Here is a 25,709-nt window from a genome sequence, read left to right on the forward strand (position 1 = left end):
AGGTGAGGAGAAGTTTAGCTAGGCAGAGGAGGGAGATGATGAATGGGGACAAGCTGGGCTACTTTTCAAGAAGTGAAGGGACCAGAGACTGTACTGGTGAAGGATGACAGTGTAGCGGGAAATAATTGAGGTCGGAGGACCTGGAATCATGAAAACAGCAGAGGGCACATGCTGTCACAGGTGTAGATGAAGAGAGACTGGACAAGGAAGATGCGAGTCAAGAGGAAACTTGTTCGATGGTTCAAGGACAGGTGGAACAATAGATCTACTGGGGCAGTCCTGCTCTGTATCTCGAGGAGAAGGTAAAAATAAGCGGCAATGGCTTGGGGAAGGCGATGTAGGGGGAAGAGAGGGAAAAGATAACAAGAGAAATTGGTCTTAGTCTTGGATATGACTATTTAGTGTTCCATATTAAGATCGTGGTCCACAGGGAGATAGGAAGAGCAATCAGATAGTTAGCATTTCACCTCAACCAAGTAGAGATTTTTCTGCCATGACAACAGCACCTCCTTTGTTAGCAAGTCTAATGATCACGTAGTGGTTGGAAGTGAGAGAACAGAGAGCTATGAGTTCAGAAGGAGATAGATTATAGTGAAGACAGGGAGTGCACAGATAATGGGGTAATTCTCAAATGAAAAGATTGGGAAAAGATGAGGCCAAAGGGCGGGGTTCTAGAGGTTTAAGGCAGCTGGAGACATGAGGGGTGAGATTCACGAAGGGGAGTTTCCTCACTGCATGGAATCGAAGACAAATGAAGAGCTGAGCACCACGTTGAGCTTCAAATTTGCTGAAGAGCAGTGGGTAAAGCTAAATACCTTGCTGAGGACAGACCACTCAAGGTCAAAAAAGGGGTAGGTCAGAGGGAATTGTGTAAACCCAGTAAGGAGAGAAGTTAGAAGGAGATTGAGTGAAGTAAGTGAAAGGAATATGGATTAGGGGATTATCTGGCATCCAAGAGTTTGTGCTTTCAGTCTTTGTAACCTGAAAGTAAGAACAACATTTTTTTTTGTTAAAGTGACAGATGAGATTAAATATGATGTGGAACTGAGGATGGGGATATTAACGATGTAGACTGAGCTGATATTGCTATGTATGTGGTGGTACATGGAGAGGATGGATTGCATGAAACACAGAACAGTAGTTGGAGGAGTGGTGGATCTGAAAAAAGGTGAAATCTCAGCTGGAATCCTTGCAGAATGAGTTGGAGGTGGAAGTGGGTGCTGAGGAAAGCAAGATAGCTGTAAAAGTAGGTATTGGCAAATAAACAAGAAGGGAAAGGCTTAACAATGATAGTGAACAGGAAGAAAGAGATAAGAAAATCATGTCAGAAAGAAACATGATTTCAAGGCTAGTTTTACTGTAAGAGAAATGGCAGTAAATTAAACACTACACCTAAAAAGAAAAAAACACTTGAAATCTGAAATTAAGAACAGAAAATGTTGAAAAAACACAACTCCATCAGCACCTACAAAGAGAAAAGACGGGTTAGATCCTTCATCAGAATTGGAACTAAAACATAAACAAGCTCCTTAGCAGGTTTGAAAACAAAGAACAGACACTCCAATCACAGAGGAAGTTAATGGTTCAAATGATCTGCAAACTACTTAATAGAAAAGCAGGAAACAGATGTTATAAAAGATCTCAGTGAGGCACTAATGTGCATTATTCCTCAGCAATCAACTGAAGCCATTACTTTTCAGATCAAACATTATCAACTGGTGAACGATTATACCATTTGAGTTACTTTCATGTTCCTATCATTACCAAAGTTACATCAAAAGAAAAAGTTGAGTGTGTACTGCTCTGCAAAGTCATTAAGCACACTGGAGCCCAGATTTTATGATTGGAATTATTTTAAGGCTGGCAGTAACCCATTTAAAATAACAATCATCAGAAAATCTAGGCCTAAATACTACGAGGATTCTTCCAGTCAGTCAGTCATTCATTCTAAGCAATTAATTTTCTCCTTATTAAGTATCTTTACCATGCACCATTCTACAGGAATGCAAGAGCAGCTACGAGCAATATGCTCTCATTCATTAATCTCTCCTGATGGGTAAACGATTAGGCTTTGTTTGGCACCTTTCTCCCATGATGGACGAAACTTACATGTCACTCTGGCATACCATGTTGGAGCATCAGTGCATATTTATCTGGCACATTCTAAATAATCATCACGTATACAGATACAATTAATTGCTTCCACCCAGACACAAGCAGTAGCAGCAATATCACTATTGTAAGATACTGTTTTAAATTATTCAACACATTTTATTTTTAATAGAAACTGTACCTGGAAATAAGTTGAAGGCAGTAAATCCATTTGAGCTCAGATAGTTATAAATCAGTCACATTAAACTGGTAATTTTGGTTTTCTGACCCCTAATGGAAGTACCATTTTTTAACAGGCTCTATTATTTTATAGGTTATCAAACATGTGTGATAGGATTCATCATGTCCAGGACATCTACACACAACACCCCCCCCCACCCAAGTAGAACACACGCCAGTCAGTGCATTCTCCCTCCCCCCGAAGTCCGATGCTAGTTAATCTCTTAAATGTCTCCATCAAACTGCTTTCTCCAGTTTACCTTTCTTGCTATTTTATTAAACCCTGCTCTTATTGTTTGAAGAAAATGAAAATGAGAAAAATATTTCAAGATTTCTACTCTGAAACAGTTTTGGTCCCATAACAACTGTCTCTGGCTTGCATAATAATGGTCTCATTGATAGAACACAAAATACCAACATTCTTTGTGGGCTGTGTATGACACAGGCTGCAAAGTTCAATAAGGCTGTGTGGAGAAAAACAATTTTGCCCAAAAAGACAAGTAAATAAAACCTCCTAGCACATGATTACATTTACAGATGTCTAGGATTAAAATTGACTCTACAGCTTTCTGGCCTGAGGAATGGTGCATGGGTAATATGCTTTAATTATACTTTTACTCCTAGTACATACTCTTATTAGCTAGCACAAGTCAGAGGTAGATTATCCAGTTTCTACAAGTCACCAAGGAGGGATACAAGTGCTGTGGATTGGAGCTCCTTTTTCTACTTTATTTTATGTAAGCATCAAGCACTGCCAATTCAGATAAGCACAACCAGATGCAAAGTAAACTTCATTTTACTCTGCTCTAAAAATGCACCTGTACCCCCAACTTCAGAAAAGCACCCTGTTCTGCACCACCCACAACAGCTACATCTGAGTAAGAATCCCAAGTTGTGTATGTTTGTGATATGCAACCTGTGCCCAATGGGAATTGGATTAAGAGTGCCCAAACTCATTTCATGTAGGGACATTGCAGTCAGCAGAGAGATCATCATCCCATCTGGGACAAATTGAATCCTAGATCCCAGAGATGAATAGACACTGTGGTCATCTATTGTGCCATCCCGTTCTTTTCTTGCAATGGGTGAAAGTCTAGGACTGGACATAAAAACATTTATACTTTAGGGCATCCAGTTGAGATTCATACAGCTCTATTAGAAACTGTGTAACTTTTTTCTTCGCAAAATAGAAAAGCTAATAATGTTGAGATCCAAATACAAACATTATGTAGACTTTATTGAATGCTGCTCAAAACCCCAAATAAGGTGAGTCATTACAAAAGAGCTTCACACTGCCATAGATTTACAGAATGGAATGGTTCTCTGGCACGGCATCAGAAAGGCTACTTGAAAAAAAACATACAATATTTTATGGCTGAATTTCTAATGTTTTCTGTGTATGCGTAACTCACTCCTTTCATGTTACTCGAGGTCTGTAGCATTGTGAGAAGCACATATAAAATAGGGAAAAAAAAAATCTATATTTAAATAGCTGACTAATTTTCTATGTGCAGCACAATCAAAAAATTATTTTTTCAAGTCATAATTTCACCACTCAATTATTTTCACTCTGGTCACAAATGATAAATTCATTTATTCTCTGTGAATTCTAAAAAATGACATAATAAATTCATGATCAGACAAAGTTACAAATATCATGTGGTCACACAGTAATGTTCAAAGTTCATATCGTTTCCTTTTAACATAATTTACAGCTCATCAAAAAAGCTGGTCTTTTTTGGAAGTATACTGCTGAAGGTTTGTCTTGTGTATGTATTTTTCCCCACACATATTCCAAAATATGTATGAAATGCTCCATCGCTCCTAGCCTGCAACTGTAAGCCAACTGTTCATTCTGGTCATTTGGCACATAGTTTACTGTTTTGAGCATTTTGCACATTGTGGGTGTCGTTCTGCATTTCAGCAAGCACCTGGCTTCTCTGCAGCTGCAACTCTTCAAGATTCTTCCAAAGTTCCTCACGTTCCTGTTCTTTCTTCTTTTCACTGTAAGATTAAACATTCATTTGTTAATGAACAGTGCAATACTACTACCAATATTGTGAAGTAGAGTTACTGAGGGAAATTTAATAGCAACAATTAAATAGTAAACTTTCAATGGATCTTTAAAAAAATACAGGCCTGTATAAGTTATTTTCTATAAATGATCAATATTGACTAGAAATTATCAAAATGTAAGAAACCATTAAACATTTCTTCATGTAATAAACTTTTTTTCTGGTTCTCTTATCATAAAGTAGCCATACAAAATGTCCTTCTTCATATAAACACCTTCTTGTATGGCTTTCAAGGAGAACATTATATAAAGTAGGATTGCCATAATTTTCCTTAAGGTATGATTTTTGTTGTGTTGCACAAATGCTATTCAGTTCCAAAAAAGGATAATTTTTAATTTTTGTTCTAAATACATTCATGCAAATTTAGAAAAGTCAGTGGATAGCTGTAAACATTTTGGTAACTTGCCATCATAATGATTAAAACAATGTGATTAATTTGCAGTGTCTTTGCATCATGCTACATAAACACAGTCCGATATTTCTTGCTGCTGCATATGCTGACTCAAGTAAAACTAAAATGACCAAAATGGTACATGACTCGTATGTTATTTTAACACGATCAGTCCAAAACTGAACTATAGCCAAACTGATTGGTTCATATTATGAAAACTGAAAATGACAAGTAAAATTATTTTTAAAAGCCACATTCATGGACAACTGAAATAATTACCTATTGAAAACAGCTTTTGTCAGTCACTTGGTCAAAAAGCCACAGTAATAGTTATTTTTTTCTGCCACATTTATATGGCTTCAGCTCGTAAGCCATCCATATTCGTAATATACGAAATGAGGAGGTGGCCTGAGGTGGCACAAGTCAGCTAAGGAAGATGGGAACAGCCGAGAAAGAAAACAGCAGCCTAGTGGCGCAACAGCACATTGGTGTACAAATATACTATATCACAGGATGGTAAATGTAGTTTCACAAGATATAAACAGAGCCATCAGGAGAGGTACTGAAAGGAGACATGGTACGTTTCCCCCTCACTCTCACAAAGACAAAAAAGAAAAGAAAACAGAAGAGCAGGTCCTGCTAGTGAGTTACAGAGGGCCATCCGTAGAAGCAGGAGAACAGCTTGCTTGTCTACACTCTCAATCAGTGGTTTCCTAAGCAGTAAAGAGGGCAACTTAGAAAGGCAAAGATATAAAATAGTAAATGAAAGATGATTGCATACCGCTGTCTTTCTGCTTTGTATGATGCTGTAAGTTCATCGAACAGTGCCCCATTCATCTCCATTAATGTTTTTAGTACGTTGTAAACGAGTGCTACAATGGTTCTGTAAAACAAGTTTGCATTCACTTAATAGTACAAGATGGTTACAGTTACAGTAGGATTTTTGGAATCAAGAACAATGTGAAATAGATGTTGTAAATAAACTGAAAATGTCTGCAGTCGGATCTTAGAGGTACAGAAGATGGAAAACAGCATAGATAGATCCAGAATACTAAACTAAACAGAGTAGTTCAAACTAGCAAGGTGCAAATTTAGCAGTGATGTCAAGAAATTATTCTTCACACAAAAAGTGCTCAATATACAGATTGGCATTCCAGGTAGAATAATGGAACACCATGGAATTAGTTAATAAACAATTGGAAACTGTGATGGAGGGTTAATAGGATTCTTCTGAATGGATGAGCTAACTTGGGCAGAATGGCCTTCTTCATCTCTATCTATCTTGTGAACACTTCATTTTTTAGATTATAGTAGGAATTCTGAACAAATTCATCAACTTAAAATAAATACACCTTTCACTTTATGAAGCTGCATAGAGTGCGGGATAGCTAAGGTACAGAGGAGAATGTCTAAACTGAATCTTTGGGGCTCTAAAGTTATCAGGATAGGCTCAAGGAAGTGGAGCTATTTTCATTGCAGAATCTGGATCAGAGGAAGTACAATTGAGGTTTTTAAAATCTTAAAGGGTTTCTGTCTAATTGGGTAGGCCATTTAAGATGGATAGGGATGAGAGTACTAGGAGGATTGCATATAAAATACATAGGCAAGAAGTTAGATTAAATGTTACAAAGTATTTCTTTTTACGAAGAGTCACTGACCTCAGGAACAGATTACTGAAGCATGTGGTGAGTAAGGATTCCCTACAACATTCAAAAGGGAGCTGGACAAGTTCCTAAGAGAGAAGGGCATTTCCAGCATAAAGTTCGGAGTAGCTAGGAATAGTAGGATTTATAAGTTAGCGTAATCTCCTGGAGCTTCGCTCAATTGTCTAAGGGGATCAGAAAGGAATTTCCTAAATTGGCCTCAGGGTTTTTGCCTCTCCCAGGAGATTGAATGACTTTGTATGTATTTCAAGGAGAACTATCAACTAAATATAGAACAGTTGAAAAAGCATTCGCACTACAACCGTAATGCCAGTGTGCACCGACACTGCAGTTATAATGTAAATACAGTCTGAATCCGCAGTGGTGCCTTAACCTGACTCCAGATAGAAGCAGCGTGAGACCCCCTGAACAGGAGAGTCTCACTCTATTTCAGAATCAGTTTGGACCTTCGCACCAGATTTACACTACACAAGTCTAATATCAGTGTGAAGCCAAAACCATGTGCGGACACTAAGCTACCGTAAATGCATTAATGTTAATTTCTTCAGGTTTTGAGATTTCCAAAAAAAAAATCAGTGGTAATTTTGATTGATCTATTTTATCAGCAAATAAAGAAACGATTAGCAGGATTAAATGCCGGAATTTAAAATATTTGCAAGTAACTGTTTATAGCTGTAATAAGAGCAAGCCTTTGGCTTAGTGGTAGCATTCCCACCTCCGAGTCAAAAGGTGCAGGGCTCAAACCATGCTCCTGACGAGTGGAGACCAGAGCCCTGGCTCTGAATTCTGGGTTGACATCCAGGGGGATACTTGCATTCAGTAGGTGTGGGTGCCCCCCCCCACCCACTCATTGTATGGGTTGTAGGAGCCCATAAAAAAACCCTCCCACGGTATATGACTAACTGCCCTATTGGTTGGTATAAAGATGGTTATGACCATAGAAGGAGCATTCATGTCAAGGACTTCAGATTGTTAATCAGTCTACAAATCCTAACATGACTTCACCCTATTCTCCAAGGGAAGTGTGAAGATATGAAAACAACATTACTGTAACAAATGCAAATATATCAGCAATAAAATCACTGTACTACATATATTATAAACTTTCTATGATGTAATCTTGAGAACTGAATTAATCAAAATACAAATGTCCCCATTTTTGAAAATGCCAGGTGATGACTTGGCAAGGTCAGATGTCACCGCCATGACACTTTACCAAAATCCTAGTGACAATCCTGAAACAGTTGCAAACAAAACTTAAATAATTTTCCCCTCCTCTCCTGAAGGTGGCGATTGTGCTGGGTTACAATTCTATAGATGCTTCAAGCCCTCTGCTACCTTGCTCAAGTGGCCATTCTTCATTTGAACCTGAATATTTGGTGGGTTATTTAGCTGTGGGAGCAATCACAGCTAAATTTAATTCCACACCAGGAGTCCAAACATACTGACCTATAAAAGGTGTTACTGGATAACCGGTCTAATCTTTACCATCGCCTATCTTGGGGACAATAAGGTCAATTGTTCTACTCCACCACCATAATATAGACCAGCTAATTCAGTATAGATCATGGATTGAACCTGGAACCTTCTTCATATGCATACCACACCATATATTGCACTTACCCATTAAGCGATTGGAGGAAAACGTAACTGTTTCCATGGTATAGAGTTTGCTTTACCTCATAAAAACAGATGTTTCCAAACAGTTGCATTACGTTTAGCTCCAATATTAAGTCGCTTCTGTGTTCATCGTCTCCATTCTTATTTTTATGCTATAACCACCCCCCCCAGGAATAGTTAAATTTGCAACTCTTTTCAAAATGGTGGTCATGGGTGATCGATATAGCAGGTATGTTACAAAATCTAATTGATATTTTGAACATTAAAAAAAATGAATAAACACAAATCAATTAGGCTCAAAATGCATCTAGGGAAAAAATGAAACAAAACTAGGACAGGATGGGTACACTACAAACACTATGCTTTCATCAGGTGAAAATGTAAACCCAGTTCAGACAAATGAGGTAGCAGTCTCCTCTCTCTGAAGGCTGGAATGGATCCAAAATGAAGTAAAATTGAGGTAGTTTTAACCCAGCTATCCAGTGGACAGGAAGCACTGGTACAAAACTGCCTCTGCAAGATACAAAGAAAAAAAAAATCTATGTATTGTAACTATACGCCAAAAAACCAGCAATGAAAAACTGATACTAAAAAAAAACCCACAGGAGAAGACTATCTATGGTCATTACATGTAAAAAAAACTAAGTCTATTTAAAGAATGGATTTATCATTTTGTTACACAGTGCACAGCACCAATTTTCTCTCGTTAATTAACATACATTTTTAAAAAATGAAAAACACATACGGGTTCCAGTGTTCCTTGGAGATTCTGTATAAACTACCAAACATAATTGGTAGAATTTTGTCAGAGTTATCTTCAATCAGGCTAAGAATGTACTCATTATTCCAGAAATACAAAGCTCTTTCTGCAACCTGTAGAGACAAAAATTAATTTGAAAACGTCCAAATTTAAAATAAACAATTTCACAAGATTATTTACTGAAAGCACAAGATTATTTACTGAAGGACTTAATTCTCTGAACAAATGTTATCATATCATATTTCAGTCCCCACGGTCAGGTGCACTAACTAGGATAGGAAAGGAAAACTTAACTGACCCTTTCCTTTTCGGATATGAAGTCGCACCACATACAAATCGACTAATCATACTTTTCTGTCTTCCTCCCCAAATATAAGTTTAGCTCATTTTCAGAACATGCGGAATCGATTAACATTACCTAATCCCACCATAGCAGAGATAATTTAGACAGCGTTTTTATGCTCACATAAAGGAAAAGGGTGCTTGTAACTTCCACATTGATTGCTGAACTGCTATTATAGTTCTACTTTTACTATAAAAGCCAGTTAATGACAAAAGGAAAATTAAAATGACTCCAAGCAAATGAGACTCATTATTATACATTTTGCTCTTGTATGCATGGGAAGAACAGGGGCATGAAGGGGTACAGAACTTTTTTTTTTGCAAGTGAAGTGGAGAGTAAATCCTTCTCTGCTCTGCCTCAACAGTTTTCTAATCTTGACCATAGCATACCAGTGTCCATTTTTCCCCATTCTAGGCAAACTGATACTCTTTCATGTAAATCTGTACTGAACTACGAGTAGGTTTGTGACAGGGTCCAGTGCCAATAAGAACTGGGTTCTGAACGTCCAAACTGAATTTGCCTTTACAGCCAGCAGAAAGAGATGTTCGCTCTATGGCAATAATTTTAGACTTCTGCCGAGAACAATCGCAAAGTCGGTGATGTGGTCATACTGCCCGCCCGAAGCCAGTGTTGGGAGCACTCCTGCTCCTACTGGTTCCACAAAATTTTTGCTAAGACATTTTTGGGTCTTTTCTTCAGCAGCTATCAGGACCACTGGTTAGACCGCTCCACACCTGGAACAAATGGGTGGAACACGGTCTGCCCATTTTTCCTTGAAAATTGCAATTAGGGTTCTACAACCGGCAAAGGGTTAGGGTTAGACATAGAGAAGGACCCCGGTTTGCATATTTAAGCAGCCTCCCACCAGAAACAAAGCGGGCGTGCTGCACGCCCATTTACAGGCCTTCCTGAAAATTGCATCAGGTGGACTCTGGGCATCAATGGCACAGCTGAGGTTAATCCCCAATATTCAGCTGCCAGCCACCTGTTAAGATGAGAAACGGGAGGCCAGCAGTTGGAAATCACCCATCAGTCTCTGGATTCAAACTCAGATTCTGCAGGAGAAAGAACAATGTGCTGAACAACTGCACCACTCAGTCCTCTACCTTTAATTACATAGAAATATACAGAATGTACAGCACAGAAACAGGCCATTCGACCCAATAGGTCCACGCCGGTGTTTATACTCCACACTCCCTACTTCATCTAACCCTATCAGCACATCCTTCTATTCCTTTCTCCCTCATGTGTTTATCTAGCTTTTCCTATAATGCATCTATGCTAGTCACCTCAACTACTCCTTGTGGTAGCAAGTTCCATAAGCTAACCACTCTCTGGATAAATAAGTTTCTCCTGAATTCCCTATTGGATTTATTGGTGACTATCTTATATTTATGGCCCCTAGTTCTGGTCTCCCCCACAAGGGCAAACATCATCTCTACGTCTACCCTATCAAACCCTTTCATAATCTTAAAAGACCTCTATCAGGTCACCCCTCAGTCTTCTATTTTCTAGAGAAAAGAACCACAGCCTGTTCAATCTTTCCTGATAGGTATAACATCTCAGTTCTGGTATCATCCCAGTAAACCTTTTTTTGCACGTTCTCCAGTCCCTCTATATCCTTTTTATAATACGGAGACCAGAACTGTTCACAGTATTCCAAGTGTGGTCTAACCAAGGTTCTATACAAGTTGAACATAACTTCCCTGCTTTTCAATTCTAACCCCCTCTATAAATGAACCCCAGTGGTTTGTTTGCTTTTTTTTATGGCCTTATTAACCTGCGTTGCTACTTTTAGTGATTTGTGTGTCTGTACCCCCAGATCCCTCTGATCCTCTACCTCATTTAGACTCTGATTTTCCAAGGAGTATGTGGCTTCCTTATTGTTCCTACCAAAATGTACCACCTCACACTTATCTATATTGAAATTCATTTTCCAATTACACGCCCATTCTGCAAGTTTATTAATGTTGAATTAATACTGAAGTTTATTCCACCTCACACTTATCTATATTGAAATTCATTTTCCAATTACACGCCCATTCTGCAAGTTTATTAATGTTGAATTAATACTGAAGTTTATCACAGTCATTAATGTAAATGGCATTATTTATCCACTATAAGTTTCATATTTTAGAAACCACCTTTGATAACACCCTTCGCTGGTTCCTGCCTTTCTTTTTAAAAAGACAGCAGCAGTATCCTTTCTTACAATTCTTATATGGTTCAGAATTCTTGTTATGCTGCCATCAGTCCTATAGAAGCTGATGAAAACTGCATAACTCTATAATTCTAATATTTTTCTGGAAATTAATCTTTGGGAGTCCAGTGAAAAAGTCCACTACGATCTATTAGAATTTCCATGGTTCAGTGGCACAACAGGGAAGAGAGACTGAGATTTACAGATATACATATCAGAAAATTGCAATACTAAAACAATTATTACAGTTGTGTTCATCAGGCACAAACTGCTTACCTGGAAGTGTGGGTTTGACACACACTTGGCTATTTGCTTGAATAAAGGTTCTTGGATCTTTTTGAACTGAGAAGGTTCTATCACATCCAAAATTTCTTCTATTTCACCCAAATACATGACCTAAGAGCAGATACTTAGAATTACACTGATCAGTCATGAAAAACTTTTGTTAAACAACTCAAAATGTAAGATAAATTATTCCATTTCTAGTGTATAGAATAGGAATCAATTTTACCACTTAACAGAGAAACAGCAATTCTTGTCTAAAATTATTCTATTTTTAAAAAAAGTGGTCAGGGACACAACAAAGGCGACGACAAGCCCATCACCACCTTCTCAGGGCAACAATAAGTGCGACTTCGCCAGCAGCACCCACGTCCCAAGGACGAATAAAAAAAGGAAATTATAATCTTGTATCAATGAGTCAACCAGTTAAAAGTATTTATGAAAATTATACATCCCACTAAGAAACAAGAACCACAGGAAGGGTAATAAAAAATCTCATTAAATCTTAACCCCCTCCTCTCCTAAAGGCATCTTCTCATGCTGAGCATGGATTCGTGGGGAACGGTAGAATCTCTGGAACCTTCTCCAGATGCCCATTTTTCAAACAGGAGTCTGGACAAAGAATACCCCAGGTTATCTAATTATGCAGAATCACATTTGAACCTGTTACTATCCTCACCCAGTAGGCAAGATATATGCACACTTCCAGCAGGGAAGTATCAGACAGAGACCAAGTATAAGAACTGTGGATCATTTTCCCCTCCCCAGGCTGGGGACATCGAGGCCAGTTGTAGCATCCAAACTGCTGCTCCACCTCCCTTCCTTCCTGAGATTAACTCAGCACAGACCGGGCAAGTCTGGAACTTTCCTAGTCTGTACAGTTCAGCACCACACCACAGAATGTATTTATCCAGTCATTTGAGGAGCTCTTAGAACTACTTTCCTTTAGTATGAAATGGTTGCTTTGTTTTCAATATGTAAAATATGGACATAGGCCCCTTTCACTTCATTTTACTGATGATAAAGCCCTGTTTGTACCTATAAGCACAAAAATCAGGTAAGTTTTGAGTAGGTCACCGAAGGATAGCAACTCATTTTAAACACTGTACAGAGCAGTAATATATTTATGTAATCTACAGAGGAAATTAAGGTGGTTAGGACAAAGCGAATAACTTACCTCTTTTTGACTGACAGTTTTTGGCCAGAACTTTAGTAATCCTCTAATGACCTACAGGAAACCATAAAAATATATTTACATTAAGCATATCATCATCAATCAAAATATACTTTGATTTGCAATAGAGCAAATCACATGGCAATTACAAAACTTTCCTTTATTCCTATATAGAACGAAAAAAGTCTATTTTAGTAGTACTGTACAAGTATATATGAAGACGACTGGTGTACCTCAAGTTCTAAACACAGACTATCTTTGAACATTAAACAAAGATTATGCAAAAATAAAAAAATGAATGTATTTAGATATCAAGTTATTCCAGTTTCTACACCCATATCAAAGCAGAATAGTTACAAATAAAGCACAATTATAAATAAATTCCATCATTCGAAAAATACATTTGGATACAGTTAAATGCAACCTTGCTTTGTAAGTTGCAGTCTGTGCCAATGACTTTTTAAAATTTACAATTACAAAATATGAGTGCAGAACCAGATTGTTGGTCTTTATTATTCAATGAAGATTGCAGTCCCTGGAGTGTGGGACAATTATAAGGGTTTAAATCCAAGACAAGAAGGATGTGCTCCTGAATAACTTCTCAAGATCGATGTAGCGCACTGTTTTTAAAAAACAAACATTCATGGAAAGCAGGGTGTCACAATTTTTGGGCAGCACCAGATATTACTTTCATGCTCAGTGCCAAGGACCACTCCCTTAAATGAACCCCTGCTCCCTATGAACCAAAGTGTGATTCAACACGCACAACATCTGGCAATCTAACGTCGCCCAGGGTTGATTTGCTCACTGGAAATGTTACAAGTCCTCTCATGTTCTAGTCTTCTGAGAGTAGAAGAATAATCACTATCAGACTATGTGAATTAGGCTGTGACCTATAAATCAAGTTAAGTTAAACATGAAAATTAAACAGCAGCAAAAGGGCAACACAGCTGATTTATTTCAATTACATTTAATTTACAGTTCCTTAGTTCAAAAAATAATAAAGTTGCTGAAACGTTGCATCTTTTAACAACACTGAATTTGGAGCATCTATAGTTTACTTGCAAGGTCACACCCCTCTTGGAGTCCTTCTTCTGCACACCTCCACAGTGTAGCAGAACAGGAAGAATTAGTGAACTGGCAAAAAGTTGCCAAGTATATTTCTCTGCTTGGCACGAAACAGGCAAACAATCCCTTCCTCCTTTAAGCAAACAGATTCCCACAGCCAGCTCCATCCATCAGCAGAGGCTGAACATCGTGGATGGCCCCCTTGCAGGCAGATTGGCATGGGCTCACAGCATACAGGCTGATCAGCTGGCTCAACCAGCTGTTCTCTGATCTGTCGGTATGGGCCTCCGTCTCACCACCCACTTATCAGTTTCCTCGTGCTTGTGAGGCTACAAAATGATCAACATTCTCAGCCAATTTGTTTAGAGCAGTGTTGGCCAATAGAAATTGCTGACTAGCCACAAGTGTGGCTATGTTGACACTGATTTAGCCACATGCACTAATAAGTGGAAATCACCTTACATAAACTCACACAATATAGGTAAATATACTTCACGTGTATATTTACGTAACATCTACCACCATTTAGTAACCAAGGAAATAAAGCACTCAACGATCAAAAAACAATCTCACCCTCTGCTTTTTACCACACCATTTAACCTACAAACACACAAAAACAGCTTAAAGTACACATGCACACAGCATGCAAATATGAGTATTGAGATCACATGCCCAACGACAGTAATTTACTAGTCAGAAATGCAATTAACCACATCTGGATTCTCAATTAGCCACATGTGGCTAGTGGCTAACAGACTTTAGAGTTTACTTGTCGTTAAGTAACCAAACGTATAAATATTCTGGAAGACCACCTAGAAATGAGTCCCTTAGCATAAGCTAATTTCTCCTGTGAATCCACATCACACATCTCTAGCACTAATTTTCTGTATGTACGACTGGCCACTTTCCACAATGATCTAAACATACGTCTATAATCTTGAGGTGCCAGGTTGTAACAATTGAGGATTACACAGCTAACGTTATAGTCTATACAAAGTTCAGGTTCTATATGCACAAATGCCTTCAAGGCATTCCCACTAAATGATGGCACAAATCTCTCTGCCCACATTCCATAATCTCACTGCGCTGTTCTACTACCAATTCAACATCCGTGTCATTCCCATTTTTAAAATTATAGAAACTGATTAAACTACCAGATCATGAGCTTGAATGGCTGTACCTGCACTCACACGGACTACAGATATATATTGCAAATTGGCCATCACGTGCTCAGCTTGGTTCAGTGGTAGTACTTTTGCCACTTGTGGTTTCAAATTCCACCAAGGACCAGAGAACATGATCCTAACATTTCTGTGCAGTACTGAGGGAGGGCTGCATTATTGGAGGTGCAGTCTTTCGAAATATGTGTTAAGCTGAGGCCTCCATCCCGGTATAAAAGATACTTTGCCATGTGGTATAAAAATGGTACTTTTTCGAGAAAAGCAGGGAGATGTCCTGGTCAACATTCATCTCTTAACCAATACCACTAAAAGAGGTCAACTGGGTCATTCCACAAATTGGGGTTGTATTCTCTGGAGTTTCGAAGGTTAAGGGATGATCTGATCGAAGTTTCTAAGATATTAAGGGGAACAGATAGGGTGGATAGAGAGAAATTGTTTCCACTGGTTGGGGATTTTAGGAGTAGGGGGCACAGTCTAAAAATTAGAGCCAGACCTTTCAGGAGCGAGATTAGAAAACATTTCTACACACAAAGGGCTGTAGAAGTTTGGAACTCTCTTCCGCAAACGGCAATTGATACTAGCTCAATTGCTAAATTTAAATCTGAGATAGAAAGCTTTTTGGCAACCAAAGGTATTAAGGGATATGGGCCAAAGGCAGGTATATGGAGTTAGATCACAGATCAGCCATGATCTTATCAAATGGCAGAGCAGGCACGAGGGGCTGAATGGCCTACTCCTGTTCCTATGTTCCTATTTATCTCATTGCTCTTTGTGGGACCTTGCTGTGCACAAATGGCTGCCACATCTACCTACGAAAAAAAGTGACTACACTTCAAAATGTAATTCTTCAGCTGAAAAGCATTGTGGGATGTCCTCAGGATGTGAAAGGCACTTTATAAATCTAAGTTTTCCTTTTTTTTCTTTCCTTTATGCTTCTCCTTTTCTTCTGCCTAATGTTTCTGTAGAGTCTTCATAATATAATGCTGCTTCTCTTTCTTCATTCTTGAACACGTGTTTCACTCCACTTCTTCGTACTGTTGCTGCTACTCAAGGTGTTCTTTCTCCTTCTCAAATGAATGTTGCTTCTTTGTGACCTCTAGTTTAAGCCAGAAAGCTTCCACTTCTGCTAAAAAGGCCGACTTTAGCTCATGATCCTCTTGTACTCACTCTAAATAGTGCTGTTCAGTACTGATAAATTTGCTTTAATGTGTGCATGTATGTATATGCTTTTGGTCTGTAGGCATCATTTTTATCCCAACTTAGCAGCTACCAGTTATGATTTTTGAGCAGATATTACTCTTGTGCTCTGCACCAAGGGCCACTCCCATAAGCAAACCCTTTCTCCCTATAAACCAGAGTGTGATATTACACACACAATATCTGACAACGTAGCAAAGTCCAGGGTCGAATAGAATACCCTTGTTACTGTAATTTACTTAGCGGAAAAGTCACAAGCCCTCTTGCATTCTCCTACTCTTCGGATAGCAGAAGAAGAATAATTCTATCAGGCCATATAACGTTGGCTATGATCTATAAACCAGGCTTATCAATAGTAAAACGTAGTTGCAAAAAATCAATACAGCAGATTCCATTTAACTCTTAGCTTCTCATTTCACAAAATAATACATGTTTCATTAAGTCGCCTAATAACGAATTCAGATCAGCATCTGCAATACAAACATTATACGCGAGGTTTAACCCTTTATGAAGGAGCCTTCATGTGCTCAGCTCTACACAGCCTGAAATCAGTGGGATGAAACTTGGGCGGGTTCCACTATGGGTGGGCGATCCACTCTGCCATATTACTGCCCAGGCGATGGCGGTAAAAATTACCCCGGGGCAGTCACCATTAGGCTGCTCTCATGTACTTGACAGCAACTAACATCTTCGAACAAAACTCTGTCTTTTGGAGGTGCATGGCCAGAGGGAGGGAGTAACCTGCAAGCTGGAAAAATGGGGTGGAAAAAATGTATCCCCAATAGGAAAGTGGGCATACCTCCACCCAAAGCACATTGTGCATTTGTTAACCAAGGTACTGTCTTTCTTTCCTCTGCCACTGACCCAAAATTACAAAAATACAAAATTAAACTGTTATACTGCATTTTATACAGAAGTTCTGAGTATAAGTTTGTCAAGAAATTGCCTTTTTGCTATCAAAACTATTTTCTAACAGATTACTGACATTTATATTAGAACTAACTTCACGTTTACATTCATAGTATACATAGTACATAAAAATACTACTGAACAGCCAAATCTAAAACAGCTTGGACTCTACTGACTCAAATTCATTTAAAATGATGGGCCAATAACTGTCAAATCCAATACAAAACCTGAATCAGAGTGCTCTAGGATTCAAAGCATGTCACATCAAACCACTGAAAAAAGTTCAGTTTTAAGGAACACTTCAAAAGGGTGCCCAACACCTCCACAGATGCCCTTTGAGGGGAACCTAGGGATGCAACTTGAGTCAGCTTGGAAGATCTCCAGGTCTGCATGCTCCTTTATTGTTGCCATTAAGACAAAGAGAAATAAATTCCGAATTCTCTACAGATTTTAAGATGCCTCAACAAACTACACACATGGATTTCCTCCTACTCATTTGATATAGCACTAAAAACACTGCTTTCATACAAATCTTACAGGACTGTTGTGGATGCATTCAGACAGGAAATCCTTGCCTTCATCAGACTATGGGGAGGAACTCCAATTAAATTCACTCCATGAAATATACTCTGAGGTGGAATAATAAAACTGACTGGAGTAGTAAGGGTGCAGAAAGATGAACTTATTGCCTCTGGCTGCTTCTTTGAAGGGAAGGAACTACGGTCTCTAACCCCCTCTTACAGGTGAAGCCAGTTCTTCGGGGAGGCTACCTTACAGAAAATGCCATATGTTTACCTTCCCTTCTGAAAATGGTTTTGTTCATCTTTTTCGAAATGTTCTATCCTCTTTATACGTGCTGAGTTCCAATCCTAGTTGTATTGCTGCAGGTAGAAAGGTCAAAAAAAGATAGGCAGTGCACACTAGGTTGCTCTCATATCCTCCTGTGACAGCCAGCAGCTTTGGAGTAAAGTATGTCTTTTGAAAGTGCATGGTTGGAAAGTGAGAGCAACCTAAAAGCAGGAGAAATGGGTGAAAAAAAATGGTGTAACCCCCGCAGGACACTGGGCATCCACTTTGCCAAATATACTATGAACTGGAACAGTAAAACTTCACTGGAGTAGTAAGGGTGCAGAAAGACGGACTTATTACTTCTGGCTGGCTCCATTGGGGCTGGGGGGAGCGGGGGGGAGGGGTCCTGAATAATGCCACCTTGTCCCATGTTAAATACTCCCAATTGCACTGCTAAACTTAGTAATTGAGACTCTGTTTATGCCATAGTTCTCAATTCCTTGCTCTTCCGCAGCACTACATAATCAATGTTATCAATAGGATTTCAGTAACATGTTGGAATGGCATGTGAAATTTTCATACTATGTCTATTTGAAATATGGGAAATACCCAGCGGTACAATTATGAATTTTGTCCTTCCAAACTCTCTGTGTCTGGAGAGTGAATTTCAAGTTACACAACATTGGGATGAAATATTGGTAGCACTGGGAGCAATTTGAGATAATAATTCAAGAATATTATACAAGAACCATATTAGCACAACATTGAAGTGAATTGGTTTAAGCATGATTTTCCCTGCAGTTGGTTGGCACCTAATGTACACTAAATAAACCTCTGACAACATTGATAAGGGACTCTTATTGAAAGATTTTTCTCTGATGCAATTCAGGTTGTTACTATCTCACATCTATCACCCATCATTCAGCCTCCTCTTACCTGGCCTAACTCATCCTTTATCTCCTTGATCCTCAGAGGCTTTTATAATGACTAACAATAACTGCAGATACGTTCTCTTTTATGTACTATGTTCTCTTCATTAAGCTATGCAAGTTGAAAATCCTGGAGTAGTTCAAATCTTACATGGCCTCTCAATTCTGCAGCAACCTCTTAAGTGGTTTGACTTTTTCCAGACCTGAAATCTATTTGAAACAGAGTAACAAACTAAGCAAAGTTACTCAAATGTCTAATAATTCATTTACACAAAATATACAATCAATCACTGTTTAAACATGGTCCATTAAGAAATGCATCCAGCTCACTTCTGAAAATTTGAACTTCAAATTGCAAGAGTAAATAATGTAAAGCCAGATGTGCTTTCTTCAAAGAGGGAAGAAACTCCTCCCCCTTGCAGAGATTAGTACAATCAATAGAACACAAATCAATAAATGTAGTCTGGTGACTTATGACATATTGTTATAATTGGTCGTCATATCAGACTTTTCATAAAATAGAACTGTTGTAATGCACTATAACTTTAGTTCTTAGACATAAATGGAACAAAATATCTTTAATGCAAGGAGCTAAAGTGAAAGACTGAAGGGACTGAGGTGGCAACACCGAGTTACTGCACACTGCCCTTTCACCTCTGGCACTTGAGCTTGAATCCAATTCAGATTGATGGGATGATAATCTCCTCTCTCTGCTGGCTGGAAGGATTTTATATAAAATGAGGATAGGTGCTCTTAACCCACTTTTGGTAAATGTAGACCCATGGCACAAAACTACCACAATCTGGCACTAACTGGAAACCAAATTCAGAAGCACATGCATGGTTGATGTGGAAAATAGTGCAGTGGAACAAGGGCTTTTTGATATATGGGCTTAGTAAAAGGACTTTTACTCTACATCCAATATGTTCTATATCTGACTTAGGAGTGTTCCACAGACATTAGGGGCTAGATTTTCGTGTCCTGGCAAAATTCAGTTCAAAATGGTTAGCAACTGGTGCAAATCCAGTCAGAAGTGTAGTGTGATAATAGCATGCAATTTTCTTAGGTCAGCTCATCTGCATAATTATTCACAGTTCCAAGTGTCGTTTAGATATGTTGTAGGAGGCTAGACTAATGAAAGAAACCAGAAAATTGTAGTGTTGGCACAATTTAAAGGGATGTGGTTGCATAGGGGGGCAAAAATTATTCATTTTCATAAAGAATCAAAAGGCACTTCAACTCGATAGATTTTGGCAAGGCTAATGGGGAAAAAAAAGTGATGGGCTAAAAGGAAACTTCAGAACTTCAGGTGCAGATACTGTACATTGTCAGGGAACAAATGATGGAATAGCCCAGCATGACTGGCAAGGTGCACATTAAAATGCATGAGGTGCTCTCCCTGGCACTCCAGGGTACTGACCCATAGGGCAGCATTGTAGTGTGCCTGCTATAAGCGTGAGGCATAAAGCATAAATTCTAAAGTGACCTTCACAGCCACAAGCAATGTTGTATTTGTGATGCAGTTCATTTCACATCAGGTGGCACAACTTTGCCACTGTCTCCCAGTTGAATTTGAGCCTACCCACAGAGTTCCTCAAATAAATCCACAGAGAAGTGAGCCTCTGCCAGTTTTAATGGGCAGGCATAGTCCTTGTGCGCAGAATCATCAGCTGCCTGCTGTCCCTCTATTCTTCATGTTCTTGTTGCTTCAGTTAACATAACTATAGCAGGATTCCCATAGCGATATGCATGGCTCCAATTTGTCGGACCAAATCAGAATGTGTTTGTTCTAGTACTGGTGACATAAAATCAACTTGGTGACAAAAGAAAAGTAAAAGCAGAACACAAAGGCTTAGAAAGCATCCTTTAAAACCACTAATATTTTCTGTCCTTTTCAAATCACTTTTGCATCCAGCGCAACACCTAACAATCTTGGACATTCTATTAATGTAGGCAAATTGATGAACCAGTGACATTCAGTGTTCTCAAAGGAAAATAGAGTGGATATTGAAATAATATCACTTTTGGGCCATTATAACATTTTTAAAAACTGCCATTTATTTCTAGTGGAAACTTCAAGCACCTAACTAAATCTTTACTGGAAATCTAGTAGTACTGATCTCTACCCATTTTTCTTTTCCAGGAACTAACAGGCAAGGACAGGCTGTACAATTTACAAATCTGTTGGTCACTACTTTTAATGTTTGTTGCGACACAACAGAAAAGGAAAAAAAGCTTTTAAATATTGAAAATTGGAATGTATTTTATTTCTTAGCAGTAAAATTCCTTTGGCAAGCTCTAAATTCACCAAAAGTTTATTTTTCAAAAGAAGATTTCTAACTGGAAATGAAGATTTATTTGAGGCTGTATCAACTTTGAGCTGAAAGCTCCGCATCCCAATTTTACCAGTCTCCTGCTTATGGATTTCTAGAAATTCCATCTCAGCACAGTGAATTTAGTTTAGTCAAAAGTACCAGAAAATGTTAAAAGATATCCGGTTTTGTTTTTCATATTCACACTCTGTCCACATCATAAGCTACTTAACAGAGCTATTCACATAACTGGGATTGCGACAAACATTTAAAATTACATTCATATAAATAAGAGTAATTAGGAGTGCATACTGAATTCAGAATTTTTTGGACAGTGTAGGTGAGACCTTTCCCCTCCCCCAAAAAAAATTATGCTGATTTTTGAAGAACAAATGCCAAATATAGAATTACTATTAAAAGTAAACTGATAAAACTTACCGGTTCTGTGAGAGTTGCATCTTTTTCCAAGAACTGTACCACACAATAAGCTAACTAGAAGAAAAGACAAGGAGGGTCACTTCTATGATTCCCAGCTACAACTCCTATAGAAACAAAGTAGTTAGTGGATACTGGCATAAACCACCCCTCTGCATATTGCAAGGATCAACAGAAAAAACTCAAACATTGATTTTAAATGGAGTTTTGTTTATATTGCTGCATCCACCTAATTCGAAGTGTTGAAGCAAAATAATGATTTACTGTTTGATTTACAACCAATTGAAGGTTTTTTTTAAGTGTCAGTGCAGTTTATGGAAATTATAATTGGGCTCACCCGTACATATAAACTGAATGGTGAACTTGAAAAGGCTGTCCATCCTGTCTGCACAATTCAAAGCAATATTTTGATAGGTCCGTCAACCAATCTCTACTTCAATCAACACTATACAGATGCCTCATCACAATATGTATAAAAGCTTATATGGAAATAGTCACACAGCCAGTTTGAAGCTGATTTTTTAGAAATTAGGTGAGTTTGATGAACTCTAAAAATGCTTGTACTTAAAGAAGTATTCCAGGATAAGGCTATAAAATATATTTTTTTTTTAAAGTTCAAAACCTGTTGAACTATCAACGTGGAACTGGCCTCTAAATTGTTGTTGCAAGCTAATTAACAATAATGACTACACTTCAAAGTAATTCACTGTATGTGAAGCAACTTGAGAACTTTGAGACGATATAAATGCAAATCTTTCTTTGTTGTGCTCCAAAGGCTATGCCAACATATATTTGTTTCCCCCTTAAGTCACAACTCCCAGCATCAAGCTTTTTTTTTAAAAAAGAGGAATGATATTTTTCAATTAGATAGACATGTCTGGGGTTGGAGGGAGGCTTTTGGTATAAATACTCCAGGATATGTTCATTACAAAGCCTATAATTTTTTAATTTCTCACACCAGCCGTCTGAGGCCAATTCAGTGGCAATCAAGGGCAGTTTTGTGTTGTGGATTCACTGGGATTCACTAACTGGGAGTTATATTGAATCTATCCAAACTTTGTTTCACCACAAAATTTCTACTGAACGTGTTTATAATAGCATAAGAAAACCTTTTTAAAAAAAACTCAGAAGTGCATATTTTATTGCATCTTGTTTCAATGAATGCATATTTTGAAACAGCAGTCTTAAAAGCATAAAATATACCCAGATTTATAAACCTTTTATTGAGCTTATAAAATGCAATTATCTGGAAACGATTATCTTGGGAGTTCACATTTAAAATGAGAGTGCAATCACTTGATAATCAGTCAGGTATATTAGCAGATCTTCCATAGCATTCTTCATGGTGAGTTGGAGGATACCATTTTACCATCTCTGTGATAAAGTGTATAGTTCCCCTGTGGTGGGGTTTGTAACACTACCGTCACTGACGTGAAAGTAAGTTTAAAAAAAAATTAAAAGCCTGCTTAAAATTAGTGAAGTAAAAACAGGATTGTAGTTTGATGAGGCACTTGAGTTAGTTTAATATAGCTGCATAATATAATCACTTTAAGCATACCATGGAGAATTTCACAGCAATATCCCCAATGACAATGTCAATTAACAAATTAAAAACCTGTTTAAGAATTTCAAGGAGAAAATTGGGAATTAGTTGGCTAACAGTTACACAATTTATTTGTATTGTATAATCACTTCAAGCATTCATTAAGAGTTCAGGGCTAGGGAGCGCAAGGCCCGATCAGTAAACGAGGATACGAAACTGGGAGGCAAGAGACAGCCCCCAGTGTCAATCCAGTGTTGGAAACAGGGAGGGTAAGCCTTGGCACTGGGCTCAATGCTAGCCCACTACTATGAAGGAAAAGAAACATGGAAGATGGGAACTGGGGATGCTGTGGCCAGAAATCAGAATTGGACAATTGCAAATGGGTCAGGTAGGTGGAATTCATCTACTGCAAATCCCCCACCCTAAAACAATTGGGCAATAAAACCCCAAAAATATCAGTTAAAAAACAAAATAGTGGGTACAGCTGGGTAACTCACGCAACAGTGCAGCACTAGGGACTGGGTTGGGGGCAGTGGGGAGGGTGGGACAAGCAGCCTTGTTGGAAGGCAAGATAATGGGACGCATAACTGTCCTTGATCCCTTACAGACCTTCAGGGACCACTACTCACTTTCCCTCTGCCAACAGTCTGCAGCCCCTTTTATGGCATCAGTCCATCCTACAGCTTTCCCCATCAGATGGTTCATACATTAAAGCACATAGTGCACTATTAGTGAGATTGTCAACTTAGAGTCTTTAATACAAATTTTCATACAGACAAAAATTACCTCAAAAAATATTCAATAGTTCATTTAGAGTTTCTTATTTGTTGTATAATGGGGGAAGAGAGGAGGGTGGGGGAAGAGAGGAGGGCGGGGGGAAGAGAGGAGGGCGGGGGGAGGAGAGAGAAGCGGACAGAGGAGGGCGGGGGGGGGGGGGCGGAGAGAGAAGCGAACAGAGGCGGGTGGGGGGGGGGAAAGAGAGAAGCGAACAGAGGTGGGTGGGGGGAAGAGAGAAGCGAACAGAGGCAGGTGGGGGGGGGGGGGGAAGGGAGAAGCGGACAGAGGAGGGCTGGCAAAGGGGGGGGGGGCGGGTGAGAAGAAGGGGACAGGAGGTTGTGGGGAGCAAAGGAAGTGTAGGAGAAGGAGATGAAGCAGAGGAGAGGAAGTGAGGGAGGCAGCGATTTTCACGTGTAGGATGCGTGGGGAGGGTCAGTGAGCTGTCCTTTCCTCCCCACTCTCATTTGAGCATGGGTCGGGTAATTGCTGAACTAAATATTAATTCCTCTCAAACATAGGAATTCCTGCCAGTGGGAGGGTGGTCAGGGATTGTGGCGAGCTTCTGCCTTCCCAGGTCTAGATAGTCTCATCAGGGGTGGACCAGGGAGGGAACAATACCTTTCCTACGCCACTGGGACCAAAATTGGTCTCTGCTGGGTCCGAGGACAACCTTTTTCCCATCCAGGCTGAGGTCACTCTCAGTTGAGTGGGAGGGAGGGGGGCATTTCTCGTCACAGGATGCACTGGGGCCAATATTGGTATTCAGCAGGGCTGGGATCCAGAGGCCAACAATATAGTTCAGTTGGGGCTGGGAGGGGTCATGGCTTCAGGAGACTCAGCTGGAGTTGCAGCCAGTGCGGGTTCAAATCCTAGTGGCCAATACTTTGAATTGGGTGCCAGAAAGGAAATAAGGTGCAGGGAGGACATGGTAGGGTTGGCTTCATGGGAGAAGAGACCACTGTCGCAGGTGCCCTGGCTGGGGGTGGGGGAGTGTAGCACGCACAGGTGAACTGGAGTCAGAGGAGCTGGGAAGATGGTGGATGAAGAAAGTTAAATGTTTAAAATCTACATTAAATTCAAACAGTTGAACAATGTCTTACCTTTTACTTACCTCAAAGCAGAAAACTACACAATGCCCCAGCACAATGAAATAGGTCACAGTTCCTACCATGTCACCCAGTGTGCATTTTGAGTATGTGCAGCTTGCAGAATTTCCCAGCATGCAATTTGTGAATCAACAGGAGTTGAAAGATAGAAGGATATAACTCCTCATCCTATGAGGATTTGAGAGATTCTTTGCTTTTTCCAAAAGACTTTGAAATACACACGAAATTTGAATTCTTAAAGCTTTTACTTCAGGCAAGTGATGAATTTATATAAATAGATTAATAATTGTGCTTTTCTGTTGTGAACTCCTCACAGACAAACAGCCATGAGGGGCTGCATGTATGAACAGCAACAGCCGTGATTGTGTCTTTTTTGATAATTAGAAATGAAAACAAAGATCGTTTTCTGCGGCTTAAAATTAAATGGACAAAAAAAAAAATCAGGCTGAGGGTGCAATGTCCTGATGTGCACTCTCAACATTCGCCAGAAATGCAGAAACAGAAAATTTGGTAACTATAAGTGAGTTTATCAACTTACACTGTCTTTAATAAACATAAAAGTAGCCTAATTTATTAGATGATAGATTTTTTTTGACTCATTGATCTTCTTCTGTTGTATGTAT

General features: G+C 39.0%; 1 protein-coding gene across 1 annotated transcript in view; it reads right to left on the minus strand.

Moving 5' to 3' along the window:
- Positions 1-3,547: 3,547 nt before the first annotated feature.
- Positions 3,548-25,709, minus strand: part of ppp2r5a (protein phosphatase 2, regulatory subunit B', alpha isoform) — a 162,335-nt gene continuing 140,173 nt past the window's right edge. Inside the window, exons 8-13 of the mRNA XM_067988945.1 lie at positions 21,664-21,717; positions 12,844-12,894; positions 11,661-11,780; positions 8,827-8,954; positions 5,579-5,680; positions 3,548-4,335 (exon numbers count right to left, since the gene is read on the minus strand). Coding sequence (XP_067845046.1) covers positions 4,191-4,335; positions 5,579-5,680; positions 8,827-8,954; positions 11,661-11,780; positions 12,844-12,894; positions 21,664-21,717 — 600 coding nt within the window. The 3' untranslated portion in view covers positions 3,548-4,190. The remainder of the gene's footprint in view (positions 4,336-5,578; positions 5,681-8,826; positions 8,955-11,660; positions 11,781-12,843; positions 12,895-21,663; positions 21,718-25,709) is intronic.

The sequence above is a fragment of the Heptranchias perlo genome, chromosome 8 (genome assembly GCF_035084215.1).
Source record: "Heptranchias perlo isolate sHepPer1 chromosome 8, sHepPer1.hap1, whole genome shotgun sequence".
In the NCBI taxonomy this organism is placed as follows: domain Eukaryota; kingdom Metazoa; phylum Chordata; class Chondrichthyes; order Hexanchiformes; family Hexanchidae; genus Heptranchias; species Heptranchias perlo.